A 24,776-nucleotide genomic window follows, 5' to 3' on the forward strand; every position below is an offset into this window, starting at 1 on the left:
GTGAGCAGGGTAATATTTAGTGAAGGGATTCAGGGAAACCGGTTATTTTCATATAGTCGGACTTGAGTCCTGGAAATGGGAAGTACAATGCCTGCACTTTAAAGGAGGGGTTTGGGATATTGGCAGTTTGGAGGGATATGTTGTGTATCTTTATATGTGTATGCTTCTAGACTGTTGTATTCTGAGCACCTCTGCAAAAACAGTGATAATGTGCGAGTGTGGTGAAAGTGTTGAATGATGATGAAAGTATTTTCTTTTTGGGGATTTTCTTTCTTTTTTGGGTCACCCTGCCTCGGTGGGAGACGGCCGACTTGTTGAAAAAAAAAAAAAAAAAAAAATATATATATATATATATATATATATATATATATACACACACACACACACACACACACACACACACACACACACATACATACATACATACATACATACATACAGACATACATAAAGTCACTGGACACTTCCTAGAACTGCTACAGCTTCTCTAAGCTTGTAGTTGTTGTGTGGGGGTGGATTTGTAAATATGCTGAGTCACCAGCATAATTAGTGTCACAATGACAAATTACACCATCACTCACCACCCTCACTGCCTGTCAACACCCATCCCTTCCTCCCCACCCCACCAACTGGAAATAAGTCACTGTCTGAATTTTTTGTGTTATCCTAGGTTGATGGTCTCCTTCCATCCTTACTTCTTACCTTCCTTCCTTCCTTCCCTCCTTCTTCTCTTCCTTCCTTCCTTCTTCTTTCCTTCCTTCCTCTCATTTCTTCCTTTCTTCATTCCTACCTTCCTTCCTTCCTCTCATCTTTTCCTACCTTCCTTCCTTCCTTCCTTCTCGTTTCCTGGGCATTGCTCTCGGTCACAAACTCCTCAGAACCATGAAATTCATCTTCACTGACACTTCCATCTGTGTTTGAATTGTCACTTGGGAACAAAAGAGCCCCAATTAGTCAAGGAGTGAGGAGTTTCTTAGTGCTAGACATGGTGAACAAGGTGTAATAAAATGGCTTTCCCACAATGCACCACTGGGTCCCTGGTTTTTTTGTACTGCATACACTGACCATGCAGACCCATTCTCTCACATCTAGGCCTACCAGCCTTTTTCTGCTTGATTTGAGGATGCTAGAATTTATACATACTAGTACAGTACATCAATAACCCTGGCGCATAAGACGTACATAGTACTAGCACGTCAAAAACACTGAAAGAGTTGAGCTATTTTATTTGTCAAAAAATTAAAAAAAAAAAAATTTTTTTTTTCTAAACATGGGTTATCTCCTTGCCAGAAGTGCACAGACATCACAGTTCATATGACCCTTCAAACTGCAAGATCCCCTTCCCTCCTTCAAGATGCAGACAATGTACAGTGGAACCTCCGTACTCAAACAGCTCCCTACTCGAACAAAGCTCAGCTCTCAACCAAACAAACACGACCTGCCAGAACTTCACTGTAAACTATTTCATGTTTCTTCGCATTTTTTGGTGTTTTTTTTTTTTTTTATTATTTGTATAAATAAGTCACCATGGGACCTATGAAGATTAGTGATAACAGCCAACCAACAAGAAAATTGGTTGGGAAGAAGTTGTTCAATACTCAAACAGATCAGCACTCGAACGGCCTTCTGGAATGAATTAAGTTCGAGTACTGAGGTTCCACTGTACTACCATCCTCGAGTCTGGTTAACCAGTTTCCCTGAATTCTTTCATAAATGTCGTTCTTCTCACATTCCAGCAGCATTTTAAGCCAAAAAAAAAAAACACTTGTTTCCACTCATTCTGAACTAACGAGTTTACACAAGGCTGTTGGATACTCAGGTCCCTAGCACTCAAAATTTCCAACCCTTCCTGGGATGACCTCTACCCTGCCTTTCTTCCACTCCAAGTTTATACACCCTCTTCATCATCCCATTTTGCCATGTCCTCTCTAAATGCCCAAACCACCCTAACAATATCTTCTCAGCCCTTTGAATTATATCTTTGGTAGCCCCACACTGTCTTCTAATTTCCACACTTTGAGTTCATTACATAATATGTATACTACACCATACGTTGCTCTCAGATATGATATCTCCACTAATTCCAGCCTCCTTCTCACTACGACATTTCTGGCCCATGTCTTACAGTCATATAATTGTGTTGTTACCCCTGTACTCTCTCCTTGTTCACTTCTTCAACAGCAAGTAAAATATCCATATTACCATGTACCAATATCAATACATTTCATTATATTGTATTTGTAGATTTGGTTCTTTTTTAGTATCTAAAGTTTGCCAATGCATTTATATGTTTTTTTTTTTTTCAACAAGTTGGCCGTCTCCCACCGAGGCAGGGTGACCCAAAAAAGAAAGAAAATCCCCATAAAGAAAATGCTTTCATCATCATTCAACACTTTCACCACACTCACACATAATCACTGTTTTTGCAGAGGTGCTCAGAATACAACAGTTTAGAAGCATATACGTATAAAGATGCACAACATATCCCTCCAAACTGCCAATATCCCAAACCCCTCCTTTAACCCTTTCAGGGTCCAAGGCCAAAATCTGAAGTGGTGCCCCAGTGTCCAAGAATTTTCAAAAAAAAAAATTGTTATTTTTTCTTATGAAATGGTAGAGAATCTTTTTGTGAATGTAATAAAACAAAAAGTACGAAATTTGATGGAAAATTGACGAAATTATGCTCTTGTGAATTTTGATGTGTCAGCGATATTTACGAATCGGCGATTTTGCCGACTTTGACTCCCATTTTAGGCCAATTACATTATTCCAGTCGACCAAATTCTCAGCTATTTCACTAGTATTACTTCTATTCTATCGATTGAGCACAAGAAATCACCAAGTCAACTGTTTCAACTACAAAATAAAGTGACCGGAAATTGGTAATTTGGCCAATTTAACACAAAGTTCAAAATATTCCAATTTCAAAATAGGGTCCAGAATAAACAATGTAGGTATTCCTGGCACTAAACTAACATTTCCTCTGTTCATTAGTTATGTTTTGAGGCTTTACAAATAAATTCCATTTTGATTTTTTATTCACATAATGAATTTTTATTTACACCAAAAAATAGAAGATGTACTGTTATGCAATATTGTAATAATTGTATAAATATCATCACCACATTTGTGAATGTATATTAGACCCACCAGCTGGCGTGTATTAGACGTGTGAGGTCGTTTGTTTACTCTTGAACATCGGCAAAAATTTAACATTTCCGCCACTTTGAGCTCAATTTCAAGCCATTTCCAGTGCTAACACCAATCAAAATTATCTCTATTTCTGTAATATGTCTTCCATTCTATCAAATGAGACCAAGAAATCACAAATACAACTATAAAAAACATTCGAAAAAACACTGCAAAGTCGCTGTTTTAATCGAAAATCATGGTCTCAGTTTTTTTTCTCTCATTATACACAGTGTGCTGCAGGATTTGTTTTATGTGGTGCACACATACCACATAGATGTATTCTCTCATATCTAGGCCCAAATTTACCACTCAAAGTTTATCAGAGTGAGCTGAGCTCATGACGTAGATCTACGGTTTGGACCCTGAACGTAAAGCCGTTGATCTACGGGACGGACCCTGAAAGGGTTAAAGTGCAGGCATTGTACTTCCCATTTCCAGGACTCAAGTCCGACTATATGAAAATAACCGGTTTGCCTGAATTCCTTCACTAAATATTACCCTGCTCACACTCCAACAGATCATCAGGTCCCAAGTACCATTCGTCTCCATTCACTCCTATCTAACACGCTCACGCACGCTTTCTGGAAGTCCAAGCCCCTTGCCCACAAAACCTCCTTTACCCCCTCTCTCCAACCCTTTCGAGGACGACCCCTACCTCGTCTTCCTTCCCCTATAGATTTATATGCTTTCCATGTCATTCTACTTTGATCCATTCTCTCTAAATGACCAAACCACCTCAACAACCCCTCTTCTGCCCTCTGACTAATACTTTTATTAACTCCACACCTTTTCCTAATTTCCACACTCCGAATTTTCTGCATAATATTTACACCACACATTGCCCTTAGACAGGAAATCTCCACTGCCTCCAACCGTCTCCTCGCTGCTGCATTTACCACCCAAGCTTCACACCCATATAAGAGTGTTGGTACTACTATACTTTCATACATTCCCTTCTTTGCCTCCATAGATAATGTTTTTTGACTCCACATATACCTCAATGCACCACTCACCTTTTTTCCCTCATCAATTCTATGATTATTCTCATCCTTCATAAATCCATCCGCCGACACGTCAACTCCCAAGTATCTGAAAACATTTACTTCTTCCATACTCCTCCTCCCCAATTTGATATCCAATTTGATATCCAATTAACTGTGTTAATTCCCATTTTGAATTTGATTCCCCATAATTTAATCCCACCCCTCTCCCGAACACCCTAGCATTTACTTCTTTTACAACCCCATCTATAAATATAATAAACAACCATGGTGACATTACACATCCCTGTCTAAGACCTACTTTTACCGGGAAGTAGTCTCCCTCTCTTCTACACACCCTAACCTGAGCCTCACTATCCTCATAAAAACTCTTTACAGCATTTAGTAACTTACCACCTATTCCATATACAGTGGACCCCCGCATAACGATTACCTCCGAATGCGACCAATTATGTAAGTGTATTTATGTAAGTGCGTTTGTACGTGTATGTTTGGGGGTCTGAAAGGAATAATCTACTTCACAATATTCCTTATGGGAATAAATTCGGTCAGTACTGGCACCTGAACATACTTATGGAGCGAAAAAATATCGTTAACCGGGGGTCCACTGTACTTGCAACATCTGCCACATTGCTCCCCTATCCACTCTATCATATGCCTTTTCTAAATCCATAAATGCAATAAAAACTTCCCTACCTTTATCTAAGTACTGTTCACATATATGCTTCTGGCAAGACAGTGATGGAGTGAATGATGGTGAAAGTTTTTTTTTTTCGGGCCACCCTGCCTTGGTGGGAATCGGCCAGTGTGATAATAAAAAAAAAATACAAAAAATAAAAATATATGCTTCAATGTAAACACTTGATCTACACATCCCCTACCCACTCTGAAACCTCCTTGCTCATCCGCAATCCTACATTCTGTCTTATCTCTAATTCTTTCAATTATAACCCTACCGTACACTTTTCCTGGTATACTCAATAAACTTATTCCTCTATAATTTTTACAATCTCTTTTGTCCCCTTTCCCTTTATATAAAGGGACTATACATGCTCTCTGCCAATCCCTAGGTACCTTCCCCTCTTTCATACATTTATTAAACAGAAGTACCAACCACTCCAACACTATATTTCCCCCCTGCTTTTAACATTTCTGTCATGATCCCATCAGTTCCAGCTGCTTTACCCCCTTTCATTCTACGAAATGCCTCACGTACCTCCACCACACTTACATTCTGCTCTTCTTCGCTCCTAAAAGATGGTATACCTCCCTGACCAGTGCATGAAATTACTGCCTCCCTTTCTTCCTCAACATTTAAAAGTTCCTCAAAATATTCTCACCATCTACCTAATACCTCCCTCTCCCCATCTACTAACTCCCCTACTCTGTTTTTAACTGACAAATCCATACTTTCCCTAGGCTTTCTTAACTTGTTTAACTCACTCCAAAATTTTTTCTTATTTTCATTAAAATTTCTTGACAGTGCCTCTCCCACTCTATCATCTGCTCTCCTTTTGCACTCTCTCACCATTTATATGTACTTACATTATTTTTTACTTAAGTACATAAGTATAGATTGTTCAGTATGTTTTAATAATATACTTTGATCTTATCTATGTAATATGAATTTTACTATCATTACAGAATGCTGACCCTGGAAATACTCGAACATATACCTTAAAGTGTCCTTATTGTGATAAGCTATTCATCTATCCTGCTAAATTGGCGAGTCATGTAAGAACTCACACTGGAGAGAAACCATATGGTTGCCCATTTTGTCCCTATCGTGCTACACAGCAAGGTAACCTCAATCGACATGTAAAGATTAGACATCATGTTGATCAAGGGAATTGAATTGGGAATGAGGTTTGAACTTTCTACAAATGTTTTCAGGGTTTAGAAACTTTTGACTATGCATGTTGGATTTTCTGCTCTTGTATATGAAATGAAAATACTTGTATACATTAATTGTGGAATCATTCAGCAAGTTGTATATCAGAAGTAAACAGTTCATGGATGTACAAAAATAAATAGATATTACTGTTGTTAATACTGTGTTTATTCCATATGGTATTTCATATTGAAATATAGATATTTTTTATTTTTTAGAGATTTAATTACTGAAATTCTATTTATTTTTTTAACTGGCTGTCTCTCACCAAGTTTGAGCGACCTTTATTCATTCAGTTGTCATTCCAGAAGTGTGCAGACTTAATTCAAATGACCTTCTGAACTGCAACATCCTCACCCCTGAAAGTTTATTGGTTTGTAATATTTGCTAGGTGATACAATATTGTAATAGGCAGATGTTAGGTATTCCTTAACCCCATAACTGTCCAAACGTAGATCTACGTTCTTATCACTAGTGCTCCAAACATAGATCTCTGTTTTATTTTTCCTGCCTCCAAAATTGGCACAATTGGCCTGAGATGCCTGGTTAGCACAGAATGGGTCTTAACACTTAGTACTTTGTGGGAGCACCGTTCAGTTGAGCGCCAGCTAGAGCAAACAGTGCGGAAAACACCAGGGATTCACTGATGTCATGTCGTATTAACACTCCCCTTTTAAGAGGAAAGTAATGTTGACCCCAAGTTTAGTGGCTTTGAGGTGGATGTGGCCACAAGTGGTGGAGAAAATTTCAAAAACCTCGATAATAACCCATTGTGCAACACCCTTTCAATTTTGGTACCATTGGTAGTGTCATCCTGCCAGAATGTCCTATAACCTGTGCCCTAAGTAAAAAGAAACAATTCTGGAACATGTAATACGTGTTCAGCAGGCTGGCTGGCTGATTGGCTGTCTCTATCTCTGCTGTCTATCTGTATCTCTGTCTGTCTCTCTATCTCAATCTCTGTCTCTGTCTATCTCTATCTCACAGGTACATATAAATACAATTATACATAGTGTAAATTACCTAGGATAACCCCAAAAAATGCAGACAAAGTGCTATACTGTGCTTGTAGATATACAGTGGACCCCCGCATACTGTTGGCATCACATAACGTTAAATCCGCATACCGATACATTTTATCGCTAAGATTTTGCCTCGCATACCGCTAAAAAACCCGCTCAACACTATTCGTCCGAGACGTGTCTAATGTGCGGCCTGAGCCAGCCTCACATGTTCCGCCGGTGGCATTGTTTACAAGCCAGCCTCCGCGGTAACATCCAAGCATACAATCATAACATTTCGTATTATTACAGTGTTTTTGGTGATTTTATCTGCAAAATAAATGACCATGGGCCCCAAGAAAGCTTCTAGTGCCAACCCTGTGGTAAAAAGGGTGAGAAATATTATCGAAATACTGTGGTACCATGGTCAACTGCTGATGCTGCTGCTGCGGATGCTGTAGCACCGTCAGCTGCTGCTGCTGCTGTACCACCGTCAGCTGCTGCTGCTACTGCACTGTCTGCTGCTGCTGCTGTAGCACTGTCAGCTGCTGCTGCTGCTGTAGCACTGTCAGCTGCTGCTGCTGCTGTAGCACTGTCAGCTGCTGCTGCTGCTGTAGCACCATCAGCTGCTGCTGCTGCTGTACCACCGTCAGCTGCTGCTGCTGCTGTAGTACCGTCTGCTGCTGCTGCTGCTGCTGTAGTACCATCTGCTGCTGCTGTAGCATCGTCTGCTGCTGCTGTAGCACTGTCAGCTGCTGCTGCACTGTCAGCTGCTGCTGCTGCACTGTCAGCTGCTGCTGCTGCTGTAGCACTGGCAGCTGCTGCTGCTGCTGTAGCACCGTCAGCTGCTGCTGTACCACCGTCAGCTGCTGCTGTTTTAGTACCGTCTGCTGCTGCTGTAGCATTGTCTGCTGCTGCTGTAGCACTGTCAGCTGCTGCTGCTGCTGCTGTACCACCGTCAGCTGCTGCTGCTGCTGTACCACCGTCTGCTGCTGCTGCTGTAGTACTGTCTGCTGCTGCTGTAGCATCGTCTGCTGCTGCTGTAGCACTGTCAGCTGCTGCTGTAGCACTGTCAGCTGCTGCTGCTGCTGTAGCACTATCAGCTGCTGCTGCTGCTGCTGTAGCACTGTCAGCTGCTGCTGCTGTAGCACTGTCAGCTGCTACTGCTGTAGCACTGTCAGCTGCTGCTGCTGTAGCACTGTCAGCTGCTGCTGCTGCTGCTGTAGCACCGTTGTTGGTGTGGCTTATTGAGAATACCAAGAAACAATTAACTCCAGTGGGTTAGCCACCCAGGATAACCCAAAAAAGTCAGTGTCATTGAAGACTGTCTAACTTATTTCCATTGGGGTCTTTAATCTTGTCTCCCAGGATGCAACCCACACCAGTCGACTAACACCCAGGTGAACAGGGAAAAACGCCTGGAACTAGTGCTCATATTGGTGAATTTAAAGCCAGCAAAGGTTGGTTTGAGAGATTTAAGAATCATAGTGGCATACACAGTGTGATAAGGCCTGTTCTGGAAGAAAATGCCAAACAGGACCTACAGTACTCAGGAGGAAAAGGCACTCCCAGGACACAGTGTCTCATCAGTCATTGCTGCATCTTCAATAAAGGTAAGTGTCATTTATTCTTCATTTAGTAGAGTAGTACATGCACAATATATATTGTGCATGTACTACTCTACTATTGTGCATGTATCCTTCTCTTTGTGTCTAGGAAAATGTATATTTCATGTGGTAAAATTTTTTTTTTCATACTTTTGGGTGTCTTGCACGGATTAATTTGATTTCCATTATTTCATATGGGGAAAATTCATTCGCATAACGATAATTTCGCATAACAATGAGCTCTCATGAACGGATTAATATCGTTATGCGGGGGTCCACTGTAATGCATAATAAGCATGACTGGCAAGTAATACGCATTTTCACTTGTTCAGGAATCAAATGTGACGACTCTGCATCGTGTGTAATACCTGTTGGTCCATGAGTCGCTCTCTCTGAGACAGAAAGGCAGATAAGCAGAGACAGAGATAAACAGAACTAGACAGACAGACAGACATGTTTATGTGTAACAATGAAAACAAATAAAGCCAAGGCAGTGCACGATCATCAAATGTCACCACTGCTGCGCTGTCAGCAGTGGAGTAACACTCGTCTTACACTGTACCTCAGGGAAACTTATTATTATGTATTATTACATACTCCTGCATGTCCAGAACATTGCTGGGACCTATAAACACTATGTATATATTTTTAGACAACAGTATGTGACGAAGGTAGGTGAAAATGTTCACCTGTCACTGTGTTTTTGACTATTTGAGTACTATTTCAGTACCTAATATTAGTGTCAGAACAAAGATTGGCTGTGAAATCACAAAACTACTACAAATTGTAATTATCAGAACATAATTTTTTTTTTTTTTTTTCCAACAAGTCGGCCGTCTCCCACCGAGGCAGGGTGACCCAAAAAAAAGAAAGAAAATCCCCAAAAAAGAAAAAACTTTCATCATCATTCAACACTTTCACCACACTCGCACATTATCACTGTTTTTGCAGAGGTGCTCAGAATACAACAGTTTAGAAGCATACATATATAAAGATACACAACATATCCCTCCAAACTGCCAATACCCCAAACCCCTCCTTTAAAGTGCAGGCATTGTACTTCCCATTTCCAGGACTCAAGTCCAACTATATGAAAATAACCGGTTTTCCTGAATCCCTTCACTAAATATTATCCTGCTCACACTCCAACAGATCGTCAGGTCCCAAGTACGATTTGTCTCCATTCACTCCTATCTAACACGCTCACGCACGTTTGCTGGAAGTCCAAGCCCCTTGCCCACCTAACCTCCTTTACCCCCTCTCTCCAACCCTTTCGAGGACGACCCCTACCCCGCCTTCCTTCCCATATAGATTTATATGCTTTCCATGTCATTCTACTTTGATCCATTCTCTCTAAATGACCAAACCACCTCAACAACCCCTCTTCTGGCCTCTGACTAATACTTTTATTAACTCCACACCTTTTCCTAATTTCCACACTCCGAATTTTCTGCATAATATTTACACCACACATTGCCCTTAAACAGGACATCTCCACTGCCTCCAACCGTCTCCTCGCTGCTGCATTTACCACCCAAGCTTCACACCCATATAAGAGTGTTGGTACTGCTATACTTTCATACATTCTCTTCTTTGCCTCCATAGATAACATTTTTTGACTCCACATATACCTCAATGCACCACTCACCTTTTTTCCCTCATCAATTATATGATTAACCTCATCCTTCATAAATCCATCCGCCGACACGTCAACTCCCAAGTATCTGAAAACATTCACTTCTTCCATACTCCTCCTCCCCAGTTTGATATCCAATTTTTCTTTATCTAAATCATTTGACACCCTCATCACCTTACTCTTTTCTATGTTCACTTTCAACTTTCTACCTTTACACACATTCCCAAACTCATCCACTAACCTTTGCAATTTTTCTTTAGAATCTCCCATAAGCACAGTATCATCAGCAAAAAGTGTGTCAATTCCCATTTTGAATTTGATTCCCCAAAATTTAATCCCACCCCTCTCCCGAACACCCTAGCATTTACTTCCTTTACAACCCCATCTATAAATATATTAAACAACCATGGTGACATTACACATCCCTGTCTAAGACCTACTTTTACCGGGAAGTAGTCTCCCTCTCTTCTACACACCCTAACCTGAGCCTCACTATCCTCATAAAAACTCTTTACAGCATTTAATAACTTACCACCTATTCCATATACTTGCAACATCTGCCACATTGCTCCTCTATCCACTCTATCATATGCCTTTTCTAAATCCATAAATGCAATAAAAACTTCCCTATCTTTATCTAAATACTGTTCACATATATGCTTCAATGTAAACACCTGATCTACACATCCCCTACCCACTCTAAAACCTCCTTGCTCATCCGCAATCCTACATTCTGTCTTACCTCTAATTCTTTCAATTATAACCCTACCGTACACTTTTCCTGGTATACTCAGTAAACTTTTTCCTCTATAATTTTTACAGTCTCTTTTGTCCCCTTTCCCTTTATATAAAGGGACTATACATGCTCTCCGCCAATCCCTAGGTACCTTCCCCTCTTTCATACATTTATTAAACAAAAGTACCAACCACTCCAACACTATATCCCCCCCTGCTTTTAACATTTCTGTCATGATCCCATCAGTTCCAGCTGCTTTACCCCCTTTCATTTTACGTAATGCCTCACGTACCTCCCCCACACTTACATTCTGCTCTTCTTCACTCCTAAAAGATGGTATACCTCCCTGACCAGTGCATGAAATTACTGCCTCTGTTTCTTCCTTAACATTTAAAAGTTCCTCAAAATATTCTCACCATCTACCTAATACCTCCATCTCCCCATCTACTAACTCCCCTACTCTGTTTTTAACTGACAAATCCATACTTTCCCTAGGCTTTCTTAACTTGTTTAACTCACTCCAACATTTTTTCTTATTTTCATTAAAATTTCTTGACAGTGCCTCTCCCACTCTATCATCTGCTCTCCTTTTGCACTCTCACCACTCTCTTTACCTTTCTTTTACTCTCCATATACTCTGCTCTTCTTATAATACTTCTGCTTTGTAAAAACCTCTCATAAGCTACCTTTTTCTCTTTTATCACACCCTTTACTTCATCATTCCACCAATCACTCCTCTTTCCTCCTGCCCCCACCCTCCTATAACCACAAACTTCTGCCCCACATTCTAATACTGCATTTTTAAAACTATTCCAACCCTCTTCAACCCCCCCACTACTCATCTTTGCACTAGCCCACCTTTCTGCCAATAGTCGCTTATATCTCACCCGAGCTTCCTCCTCCCTTAGTTTATACACTTTCACCTCCCTCTTACTTGTTGTTGCCATCTTCCTCTTTTCCCATCTACCTCTTACTCTAACTGTAGCTACAACTAAATAATGATCCGATATATCAGTTGCCCCTCTATAAACATGTACATCCTGGAGCCTACCCATCAACCTTTTATTCACCAATACATAATCTAATAAACTAGTTTCATTACGTGCTACTTCATATTAAATTAAGAAAAAATGAGAAAAAAAGGTATATCAGCAACACTTCTGCAAATGGCAGCGCTTCACGTTGCTGTCAGGTGAGCAACAAGCGCCGACTTTGTGGCCTTATATCTCCGTAAGTACTGACTCTTAAAAAAAATTTTGTACATTACTTTACGTAAACAAATGTCATCTTTATTTAATTTTTTTTTTTTTTTTTTTTTTTTTTTAATATTCAGAGCGCTGGGCGAGAGAACATAGATCTACGTTTGGAGTTAACTTTTGGCTGGTTTCTTAGTTAAAGCAATCAACTTAATTACTGCATTAGAAGCTGTGATTTTTTTATTTAATATTACTAATTTACAATATACTTTATTGCTTTGTTTCCAAACAATATTTTGGTAAGGTCTCTTCCCAAAATATTGTTTGGAATACAGTTGAACAATTTGCCCTCTTATGATCATTTTCTGGTTCTGTTTGTATTCAACTGGGATTTTCATCTGTGGATGATACGACTAACAATTTGAGTGAAGTTCACCAGACTTACTATACACATTGCTTAGTCTAAGATGATGTACTGGGTAGTTTCAGTAAATATTACACAGGCAGTTTTTTTTTTTTACTACACAGACAGTTTTCTGCTTTATTTATGCATCACTTAAGAGCAGTAAAGGAAATCTTAAATCTTTGATCTAGTTATATTGAATGTATTTTACTCATTCAGGTTTTACATATAGTGTACATGCATCAAATGATTTTTTACATCTCTAGGATAAGAACATTGTAACACTGTATGACTTTAATGCCTCCAGATCTCAGATAATTAATGTACATTAGGTCTTGGATTACAGTTCAACACCATTTTCAATATTCATCTGCTTCATTTTTTTCCTGAAAGCCATTAAAAACAAAAGTAACACATGAAATATATTAATACTGTATGAAAATAATTGAGCTATTACATGTCTCAAAATGGCCAGTATTTTCTATTACACAAAAATTTTCAGTGTACCTATTTAAAATTGTCATCACCGATTTGCTGATTGGTGTAGAAGTCCAAAGGAACTGAAGAGAATATAGATACATATGTATCTATAACATCAAAAAAAAGGAATGGGAGTAACAAATTGTCACTTGATACTATCTTGGTTAAGGGTCTGAATTCTTCTTCGTCCATATCCAGTGATGGAGGAGATGCTACAAGAGGCTGCTCTAAATAGAAGTTTTATCATTTCTGAAAAATTATCACCATATGGTTTGTACAGTTTTACCTAATTTTGGTAGATGTGCCCTGAAGGCAATACTTCAAGAATTCTTATTTGGGTCACATATGCCAGGTAATTTTTTCCTTATAAAGGGTATCATTTTATCCTAAATTTGGTATAAACATGTTCATTAACTTACATATACCTGTATGTTGATGAACTTGTTACTCATTTTCTTTATTTTTGTCATTTTCTTCATTGCTTATATTCAAGATAATGTCAGTAATTTCCAGGTCACTTGTGTACAATAAACAGAAGCATTTCTGTCAAACTTAATCCATTCCTCAAAGTCTCAGTAATTTTTTTTTTTTTCAATTTGGCTGTCTTCCACCGAGGCAGGGTGGCCCAAAGAAAGAAACATGTTCACCATCATTCACACTATTACTGTCTTGCCAGAGGTGCATAGATACAACAGTTTAGATGTCCCTCTAAACAGCAGATATCCCAAACCCCTCCTTTAGACTGCAGGCCCTGTATTTCCCACCTCCAGTAATGTAGGAGGGCCTCGTTTATACAGCAGGTCAGGTTCCGGGCTGCTGGTGTAAAGCAAAAATCGCTGCAAAGTGAATCATAGCTTTTTTTCACTTGAAAAGTCACATAAAAGGCTGATAACATGTTTACATTATCATATATTAAGTGAGCATTATAGCTAGGCTTAAAAATCTATATACAGTAAACACATTACCTTTTTTTTCAACGAACCAGCCGTATCCCACCGAGGACGCATTACTTACCTTAAAATATTTTTGTTCTTAGATTCTAGTGAGTGCTGAATATATTTATTTAGGAAGTCTGAATAAATGAAGAATGGGTATAATTGAAAACCACTGTATTAGTAAAACGCTGGAAAGCAAAGTGCTGTAAAGCAGGGCCTGCCTATATTAGGAATTATTTTATACATTCCTTTGGCATATTTCATTATTTCTGCCCTTGAAAGGGGCTGTGTGTGCTGGTGAAGGGTTCTCAGTCCAAATAGTTGGATCTGCCCTCCCCTTGGATCAAACTTAATTGCCTCCTGTTCCATAAGCACTATGATCCCTGTAGGTTTAGCGATTTCACATGACAGTAATCATAAGTACTGTATAGTTATTCATTTAGCACCTTGAATTGTCTGAATGCCTTTCATTTCCCCAGGCACTGTATGACCCCCATGGGTTTAGTGCTTCCCCATGAATGTAATAATATAATATTCATTTAGTAAATTCATCCATCTCTGATGACATTCATGCAACCTGACAACATCTGTAATATTTTTATTTTTTTATTATCACACTGGCCGATTCCTAGATAATTGTATAATTATCTATAAGTCTGTTTGCTAGGGATGGGACAGTACCAAATATTTTGCCAATACTAATACACTCAGTTTTAGGTTGATACCAATACCATAAAAATGATTTGATACTCATCAATACTGGTACCAAAACCTATATGATACCATCAAAGTTAGCCAGTACCCACTAATGCCAGTACTTAATTATAGGACAATGCCACCAAAATTAACTGATACACACTGATACCAATACGTACTTTAGCATGCTCCTAATATTTGCAGACTAAATCTGTGGCATGTATTCTTATAGTATGAGTACTGTATTGATAGCTTTGTATTCAACAATGATTCTAATTCCCTTTCTAATGGAATCTTTCTTGAATTTTTACTAGTCCCCAATTTCTTTAAATTCTGGAAAGTTTCTCAGGACATTGATCCCCGGAATACGCAAGTAGGTAAGTAGGTAGTGCTCTGTTAGGCTACCTGGATTTTAATTTTCTAGCTAATCTTTTATCCAGATTCTGGCTCAGGGATGTACATGAAGTGGCAATGTATGTAACAAAAACATTGCTTATAATTCATTTTTTTTTTTTTTTTTTTTTTTTTTTTTTTTTTTTTTTGAGTAGGCACCTCTTCAAGGGGGGCTCCTTGGCGTAGTGAAGAGGCTCTTGGTCTGAGGAATTAGACCTGTCGGTCTTCTTCCTCAGACCGAACCTAATTACCCCCCAATCTCCCCTCCCCTATCCCATCCTCCCCTTTTTCCTTTCCTCCTCCTCCTCTCCACCCCTCCCTTTTGCCCTTCCTCTTTTCGGCCTTTGGGATTTCTCCCACAGGCGTGCTAGTTCCTAGGTAGGGGAAAGGATACCGGGGTCCATCCCATTTCGTAGAGGTTCTTGGCGGTGGCGTAGTTTGCCGTGGAATCTGGATCGCCTGGGGATGTCCCGATCCCTCTCCGGTATCCCGGAGTAGCTTTGGGTGTCTTTCGGGCGACGGGTGTATCTCTGGAAGCCACCTTTCGGATTCCGGGGGTGGTGGCCGAAGGAGGTATGCTTTGTGGCGGATATCTGGCCGCCCTCTCTTTTGTCCACCGAGGTAGCTCGGCAGATGTGAGGTTGCTATCCCGGATTGTTAGTTTACTAGCATGATGGGTAGGGTATGGCACGGGTTCCATGCTGCATCTGCGCTACTTGCGGTGCTGAGGTCCTCTTGGGCGCGGAGGGAGATTTCTGGCCCTTTCATTCCTCCTAGGAACTATCCCTCCCCGGTCCCCCTTTTTTTTTATTCTTTTTTTTTATTTTTATTTTCTTTTCTTCTTTCTTTTTTTTTCTTAAAAACAAAAAGAAAGAAGTAACCTAACCATGGCAGCCCTAGTCCATGAACCTCCTACTCCCGGGCCCCTTCTTGATACCGCACCCCGTTCTGACCCCGCCTCGTCTTTGGACCACTCTTCAGACACTCCTCATGCCTCTGTACCTCTTGCCGGTGCTGTTTCCTCACCCGCTTCAGGTACTGAGGCCTCGACTGACTCCTTCGATTTATCGGACCTTCACTCTCCTCTGACTATGCTTCCGGCCTCTCCCTCTACGGTGCGGCAATTTTCAAATTGCTGACCCGTTCCACGTCGGACCAACTCTGGTCCCACGCCTAAACGCCAACGACAATTACCTGCTGATGATACTTCTCCACCTTCTCGTTCTTCTCAGAAACGATCGACACATCCTTCACTACCTTTCCACGCTCAGTTTCAGACTGCACAATGGACTAAATTCTTCACTTTACGACCGACTTCCTCTACTGCCTATCTTTCTGACCACAGTATTGGCAAGGCACTCCTACGCCATGTTGGTAAAGATATTTCTTTTCATGCTCTTAAGAGTGGTACGCGCATCATCACCGTACAGAATGCTACCCAGGCTCATGAGCTCTCTCGTCTTTCCCATATCGATACTGTTCCTGTCACTCTTGAAAAACATCATTCCCTCAATTCTTGTAGTGGTACCGTCATTCTGCCCCATACCATAGTTCAACAAAATTTCCAGACATGTGGCACTGACATTCTTGAACAGCTGGAACTCCAAGATCTCCCAATCCTCAAGGTAGACACTTACGTTCTTCCTGCCCGCGGGCGGAGACGATACCCTAGCAATGTGGCTCGTTTAACTTTTGACAGCCGAGAACTCCCATCCTCAGTTTATATAGCAGGACATCGGTTACAAGTCCGAAAGGTGATCCCTACACCACAACAGTGTAGAAATTGCTGGCAATTTGGCCATCCAGCGAAATATTGCAGATCTATCGCCGAATGCCCAGTCTGTGGTGCCGATGACCATTCTCATACGTCTTGCAATCGATCTCCCTCTTGCCTTAACTGTCATGAGGCTCACCCTTCGTACTCTCGCCGTTGTCAAGTCTATTTAAACGAGCGGGAAATCCGTTACCTCAAAGAGGCAGAAGGTCTCCCTTATGCCATGGCAGTTTCTCATCTCCGCCTCCAAGGGAGACTCCCACGTGTTTCTTATTCCCGTGTTTCAAAACGTCCCCCCACTTCTGGTATCCCATCTTCTACACCCACCTCTGTGGTTACCTCTCCCATAGTCACTCCTGTATCTAATCCTTTTGCTGTCCTCGGCTCAGACGTCCCTACTTCAACGCCTCAGTCTGATCTCGCTTCTTTGTGTTCTCTCTCACAAGCCTCAGTAACGACGAGATCTCGTATGACACCTCCTCCCAATCGTCCCTCTACTTCTCAAAAGTCAAAAAAAGGTCCGTTAACACCTCCTACCCATCTTCCACCTCCTCATTTTACCCTCCCTGTCTCTGTCCCTGGTTCTCCCCCTCTCACTGGCTCTGTTACAAGTGTAGAGGTTCACCCTCCTCCTCGTACTGTACCTTCCTCCCCTGTTCCCTCCCAGGTTTCTTCCTCTTCTGCCACCTCCCAGGTTTCTGCCTCTTCTATCCCCTTCCACGCTTCTCCAGTTCCCTCCACCCTTTCGCCCCCCCCCTACCTTGGTACAGTCCAATACAGTTCCAATCTTTACTCATCCTCCCCCTACCATTTCCAATATTGTCTCCCATACGACGTCTCTGAATTCCGAAACACTTGAAGCAATCTCTGAATATATTGCAGAGACCAAACCATCAATGGACACTGATCCACCCTCTGTTCCTTCTCTCTCCTCTCCTCCATCTGCGCAACTCCTTTCTTCACAGCGCACCGTTCCTTCGCTGCTTGAACGTTTTCCACTGCCTCCGCATGTGGACTTTTCTAACCCCTCTAGTCCGTAGGAACCCTTACCTGCGGATTTCAAGTATCTTTATCATTGCCAATCATGGCCTATTTACAGTGGAATATACGCTGCCTCAGGGGTAATCGGACTGAGCTTCAGATGTTACTCTCCCAGTTTGCCCCTGTTGGTGTTTGCTTACAGGAACCAAAATTACAGTCTGCTGTTATCTCTCCCATCTCAGGCTATAATTTATTGTATTCTTCAGATCCTTTTCCTGATGGGACCTTTAATGAAAGTGCCCTTCTTCTACGCACTGATATTCCGTACCATCAGCTATTTGTTCATACTTCGCTGCATTACGCAGCAGCCCGTATCCACTTGCATAGGTGGTATATGCTCTGTTCTTTATATCTCTCTCCTTCTTGGGCATTATCTATTCCGGATATTGCCTTTCTTGTTTCGTCATTACCGCCACCGATTCTGTTACTTGGTGATTTTAATGCCCACCATTTCCTCTGGGGGGGTCTCACTGTGATTCCTGTGGAATTCAGTTAGAGGCTTTTCTTGCCACCCACCCCCTCCATGTTTTAAATACAGGTACGCACACCCATTTTGATCCTCGGACTCATACTCTCTCTTGCATCGATCTCTCAGTCTGCTCTTCCTCCACCGCATTAGACTTCACTTGGTCTGTTCTCCCGGACTTACATGACAGCGATCATTTCATAATCATTCTTACTTCCCCTTCATATTCACCACCTCTTCGCATCCCATGCTGGCAATTTGATTGGGCAAATTGGAACCTTTACTCACACCTAACTGTTTTTAGAGAGGTTCCTTCTTCGTCCTCCATCGATGAGCTTTTACACCTCTTCTCGTCCTCCGTTTTAACCGCAGCTTCTCATTCTATACCCCAAACTTTGGGCAGGCATTCTCAGAAATGCGTGCCTTGGTGGTCTCCTGCTTGTGCTCGTGCAGTACGTTTGAAACGCGCTGCATGGGGCAGGTACCGGTACAATAGAACCACAGAGAGACTCCTTGATTTTAAACAGAAGCGTGCGATCGTTCGCCATGTCATCCGTGACGCTAAACGCACTTGCTGGTGAGGTTATGTCTCCACCATCACCTCTGCTTCCTCTATGAGTGCAGTCTGGAAAAAAGTACGAAAACTGAGTGGTAAATATTCTCCTGACCCGGCTCCTGTTCTGCGGGTTGCTGGTGTTGATATAGCAAACCCACTAGATGTTGCCAATGAAATTGGCAATCATCTGGTCCGTATTTCTCAGGGACTCCATCTATGCCCCTCATTTCTTTCCTCAAAGTATGCCAGAGAGTTAGCACCCTTGGACTTTTCTTCTCTCAGAGAAGAACAGTATAATGTGCCTTTTACACTTCAAGAACTGGAGGCAACACTCTCAGCTTGCCGATCATCGGCAGCTGGGCCCGACGACATTCATATTCGTATGCTACAACATTTACATCAGTCAGCCCTTGCAGTCCTATTACGCCTTTACAATCTTATTTGGTCACAAGGAGTTCTTCCACAGCTGTGGAAATCCGCCATTGTTCTCCCTTTCCGCAAACCAGGCACTACGGGACATGAAACCTCCCACTATCGTCCCATTGCTCTTACCAGTGCAGTTTGCAAAGTAATGGAACGCCTAGTAAATAGACGTTTAGTGTGGCATTTAGAGACACATAACAGTCTCTCCACTCGTCAATATGGCTTTCGTAAGGGACGTTCTACCATAGACCCCTTACTACGCTTGGATACGTATGTTCGTAATGCCTTTGCGAATAACCACTCAGTTATTGCCATATTTTTTGACCTTGAGAAGGCATATGACACAACTTGGAGGTATAATATTTTAGCCCAAGCCCACTCCTTAGGCCTTCGAGGCAATCTACCATCCTTCCTTAAGAACTTTTTAACTGACAGGCATTTCCGTGTTCAGGTTAATAATGTGCTCTCCCCGGACTTTATCCAAGCTGAAGGTGTCCCCCAGGGATGTGTTCTGAGCACAACACTTTTTCTCCTTGCTATTAATGATTTGGCCTCTAGTCTTCCATCAAATATTTGGTCATCACTCTATGTTGATGACTTCGCTATTGCCTGTGCAGGCGCTGACTGTCACCTCATTACAGTTTCTCTCCAACATGCAGTCGACCGTGTTTCCAATTGGGCCACCACACGTGGGTTTAAATTTTCCAGCACTAAAACCCACCAAATTACTTTCACTAGACGCTCTGTCATCTCCGATCATCCTTTGTACCTCTATGGCTCCCGTATCCCTGAACGTGATACAGTCAAGTTTCTGGGCCTCCTCTTTGATCGTAGGTTATCCTGGAAACCTCACATTACCTCTCTGAAGGCAACTTGTCACAGCCGGCTGAACCTTCTTAAAACCCTTGCTCATCTTTCATGGGGAGCTGATCGTCGAACCCTCCTCCGCCTACATTCCACCCTTATTTTATCGAAACTTGATTATGGTGACCAGATCTATTCAGCGGCATCTCCTGCTACTCTCTCTAGCCTTAACCCCATTCATCACCAAGGATTACGTTTATGCCTTGGTGCTTTTCGCTCTTCCCCTGTCGAGAGCCTCTATACAGAAGCAAACGTTCCATCCTTATCCGATCGCCGTGATGCCCATTGCCTGCGCTACTATGTACGCTCTCATGATCTCTGCAATCCTTCCATTTATAGAATGGTCACTGATATTAGTAGACATTCTTTATTTGTTCGCCGCCCCTGTTTACTCCGTCCCTTCTCTCTTCGCCTTCATTCGCTCTTGTCTTCTCTTCAACTACCACCTTTCTATGTACATGTAGCATCTCACTTTTCCCTACCCCCCTGGGAAGTTCCAGCTATTCGAGTCTGTTCTTTCTCCCTCCCTTGCTCGAAAGCCCAACTGTCTACGGTCGCTTCCCGCTCTCTTTTTCTTGACCACTTTCACTCTCATTCTCATGCCATTGCCGTGTACACAGATGGCTCTAAGTCTTCTGACGGCGTAGGATTCGCAGCAGTGTTTCCGGACAGCGTCGTACAAGGGCATTTACTATCTTCGGCTAATATTTTTACTGCTGAATTGTATGCCATCCTTACAGCACTTATCCGTATTGCATCTATGCCTGTGTCATCATTTGTGGTTGTCTCAGACTCCCTTAGTGCTTTACAGGCTATACAAAAATTTGATACACCTCACCCCTTAGTCCTCCGTATCCAACTTTGGCTATGCCGCATCTTTACCAAGCATAAAGATATTGTTTTTTGTTGGGTCCCTGGTCATGTTGACGTACAGGGCAATGAACAGGCAGACACTGCTGCGCGGTCAGCAGTACATGACCTACCAGTTTCTTATAGAGGTATTCCATTTACGGACTATTTTGCTGCAATATCTTCCCACCTTCACACCCGTTGGCAACAACGTTGGTCTACTATGCTCGGCAACAAACTTCAATCTATTAAACCGAGTATAGGTTACTGGCCGTCTTCTTATCACCAGTGTCGAGGTTGGGAGACTACTCCCTCCCGTCTTCGCATTGGCCATACTCGTCTTATTCATGGATATCTCATGGAGAGGCGTCCTGCTCCTCTCTGTGAGAATTGCCAAGCTCCATTATCAGTCAGCCACATTCTGTTGGACTGCCCACTTTATCAACGAGCACGCAGAATTTACCTCTGTCGTCGTCTTCGCTCTGCTACTCTCTCTTTACCTTCCCTTCTCGCTGATGGACCCACCTTTCATCCGGACTTTCTCATTGACTTTTTGACAACAACTGACTTACTTCACAAATTCTGATACCTTCAGCCCTTTCTACTTCAATCTCTTGCTACCCTCTACCCCCTTACTATCCCCTGCCCCGCTGTTTTCTGTAACCTGCTGATCATCCCTCCTCCCTTCTGCCATCCAATACCCTTGCTTCCTTCCTTACCCTGCAGCACTGTATAGCCCTTGTGGCTTAGCGCTTCTTTTTGATTATAATAATAATAATAATAATAATTTGAGTAGGCAGGTGAGCAGAATATTGTCAAGCAATAGTACAGGAGGGCCCTGCACATACAGCACATATTTTGGGTGTTTCACATTTTTGTTGGCTTTCAGTCGAGCCATTGTTCAACTCACCAGTAACAATCACCCGCTGGTGAAACACGATGAGCAATGGCTCAATTTGAAAGCCAACGAAAACATGGAACTCCAAAAAGAAGGTGCTGTATATACAGAGCCCTCCTGTATAATTTTAAAATGTGTAGAGAGCCTGATGTTTGCAATGAGCTTTTAGAGTGAATTGTAGGCAAAAATTCATTCTCAAATCAGCTACACTTAACCCAGTAATTAACTGAAGACTGTGTTCCATCCATAAGTCACATGTGTATACACTTTCTTCATTGACAACCACAGTTTGTGTTGTTGGGGTTTACAGGGCCACAGCCACAGTTTGTGTACCTATAAACATTACCACATGTTAGAACAGTTAACCTCTCTTTTGATTCTTTTTTCACCCCAGGTGCTGACGTGTCATCCTTATTATCAAGAAAATGTAATTCCACACTTCCACATATTTTTTGGCAGCACCATTATCTCAAGAAGACTTTTCACCAAATGTTTTCAGTTGAAGATATACCTTGACAACTTCAACCTATATAGTCAGCCAAAAGAATGGACTTGACTTTTTCAATCTTCATTTGTTCAGTATATAATCTTGCCTTTTCCATCTACAGGCATACCTTCACTAGCAATGCTGGCAAAACCATTTGTATTTTACAGACTTTTGACATTCTCACAGGCCTACAGTGTTTTAGGGTAAGATAGATTATTATTACAGTAAGGTCCCATTTATACAGCAGGTTAGGCTCCAGGCTATCACCAGAAAGCAGAACACCATTATTTCCACTTATAAATGCAAGATAACAAGTTTACACTAACATATATTAAGTTAGCAGTAGAACTAGGCATTTTTAAAAACAATAAAGTAAAATACACACACACACAGTACACTCATTACTTACTTTTAAATATTTGTAGTCTTATGTAGGGTGAGAGGTGAATAAACAAGATAAAAATGAATAAATGAGATAGAGAGAATGAGTAAATACGAGGATAGAGCTGTAGAGTATGTAAACAAGCAGACGAACACATCTGGTTATAGTTGACACATGTTCATTTCCATGCTTGTGAAGCTTATACCATAATACATATGCCTTACATTGTGTACAAGTTGTCTCCATGTTAGTACAGTAGAATAAATAAAGAGCAACACTCCCATTCTCATGTAACACACCATTTTTAGAAGGAATGACACTCTGAGTGAAGGCACATGAAAGGAATAATTTTCTCCAGGTACCCGCAGTAATGCTATTGTGTACGCATTTTCTTTGGTGTTGGACTAGAGAAAAATGTTATTTTTCTGACACTTTTACAAGACAACTGGAAAAACACATCATTTATGTTAATTTATTCTACTGTGGGGTGTATTTATCATGTTTATATATTATGCAACATATTTATTATATAATTTTGAAAAAATATCATAGATGGATTAATGTGTATATTAACATAATATACGACATTTAATGCATCTCAGAGTGATTCTTATTGCGTGTTATTATTATTATTATTATTATTATTCTTTTCTTTCAACAAATTGGCCGTTTCCCAAGGAGGCAGGGTGGTCCAAAGAGAAAAAACAAAAGTTTCTCTTTCTAACTTTAGTAATGTATTCAGGAGAAGGGATTACTAGCCCCTTGCTCCCATTATTATTATTATTATTATTTTTTTTTTTTTTCAACAAGTTGGTCGTCTCCCACCGAGGCAGGGTGACCCAAAAAAGAAAGAAAATCCCCAAAAAGAAAATACTTTCATCATCATTCAACACTTTCACCACACTCACACATTATCACTGCTTTTGCAGAGGTGCTCAGAATACAACAGTTTAGAAGCATATACGTATAAAGATACACAACATATCCCTACATTATTATTATTATTATTATTATTATTATTATTATTATTATTATTATTAATATGGTGTCTTCCAGACTAATAAGATACTCTTAGTGATTTTAATGTGTACCTGCATGCCAGCACAGTGTGTAAGTTGATTTAGGTACAGGTACACATAAGTATAATTATCAGAGTACAGTAGACCTTTATATTGCACTGTAGTTATGTTCCTGAAAATGCTGTGTTAGATAAATCCGTGTTAGATAAACCGAAGAACTTACAGGAGAAATAGGATTATGTTCTTGGGAGCCCCAAAAAAGCCAGACAACTTTTTATAGACCTCCAGATCTTACAAAAATAAAAGTGGATATGTAATTGTTCACTGTTGTGATGTATTATGTTTTTTTACTGCGTAAGACTACAAATGCAACAGAAATAATAGTATTTCTTACCTTAAATTGTGGGTGCTGGTGTTTGTTGATAATTGTGAAAAGAGTGGAGAGTTATGCTGTGACCCTCCTTGGCTGAGGTAGATGGTAGAGGTTCTGGTACTGAAGTCGATGGTTTTACTGGAGTGTGCAAAAATTTTGTAATATATTTCTGGGCTATTTTACCCTGCAGTACATTATACAGCTGATGATAAGGCATCAGCTGCTCTAGACACTGTTTCAGAGCACTGCTTCTAGATTTGTAAGGGTCCTCTTCAGTGAAAAAGTCTGATTATAAGTCAGTAAAGTCAATAAGTCAAGTCAGCCAGTAAGGCAGTCAGTAAATCAGTCAGGTCAGTCAGTAAGTCAGTCAGTCAAGTCAGTCAGTTATTTATCATACAAACTTGTATATTTACCTCATTCTTTTTAACTGTACAAACTGGAGACAATGGTCTCAGCCACTGCAAGGCGGCAGCCAGA

The 24,776-nt window shown here is 41.0% G+C and overlaps 1 protein-coding gene across 4 annotated transcripts in view; it reads left to right on the forward strand.

The window, feature by feature from the left end:
- The window catches only part of LOC128684995 (zinc finger and BTB domain-containing protein 14), a 71,713-nt gene extending 48,150 nt beyond the window's left edge, over window positions 1-23,563 (forward strand). Inside the window, exons 6-7 of one of the 4 annotated variants that reach the window (XM_070104070.1) lie at window positions 5,838-5,994; window positions 22,433-23,563. In XM_070104070.1, coding sequence (XP_069960171.1) covers window positions 5,838-5,994; window positions 22,433-22,554 — 279 coding nt within the window. In that variant the 3' untranslated portion in view covers window positions 22,555-23,563. Of the gene's footprint in view, window positions 1-5,837; window positions 6,244-22,432 lie in introns of those variants that run through there. The other 3 variants (XM_070104048.1, XM_070104056.1, XM_070104066.1) reach the window with 3 other exon arrangements.
- The last annotated feature ends 1,213 nt before the right edge of the window (window positions 23,564-24,776 follow it).

This window comes from Cherax quadricarinatus, chromosome 5 (genome assembly GCF_038502225.1).
Source record: "Cherax quadricarinatus isolate ZL_2023a chromosome 5, ASM3850222v1, whole genome shotgun sequence".
Lineage (NCBI taxonomy): Eukaryota > Metazoa > Arthropoda > Malacostraca > Decapoda > Parastacidae > Cherax > Cherax quadricarinatus.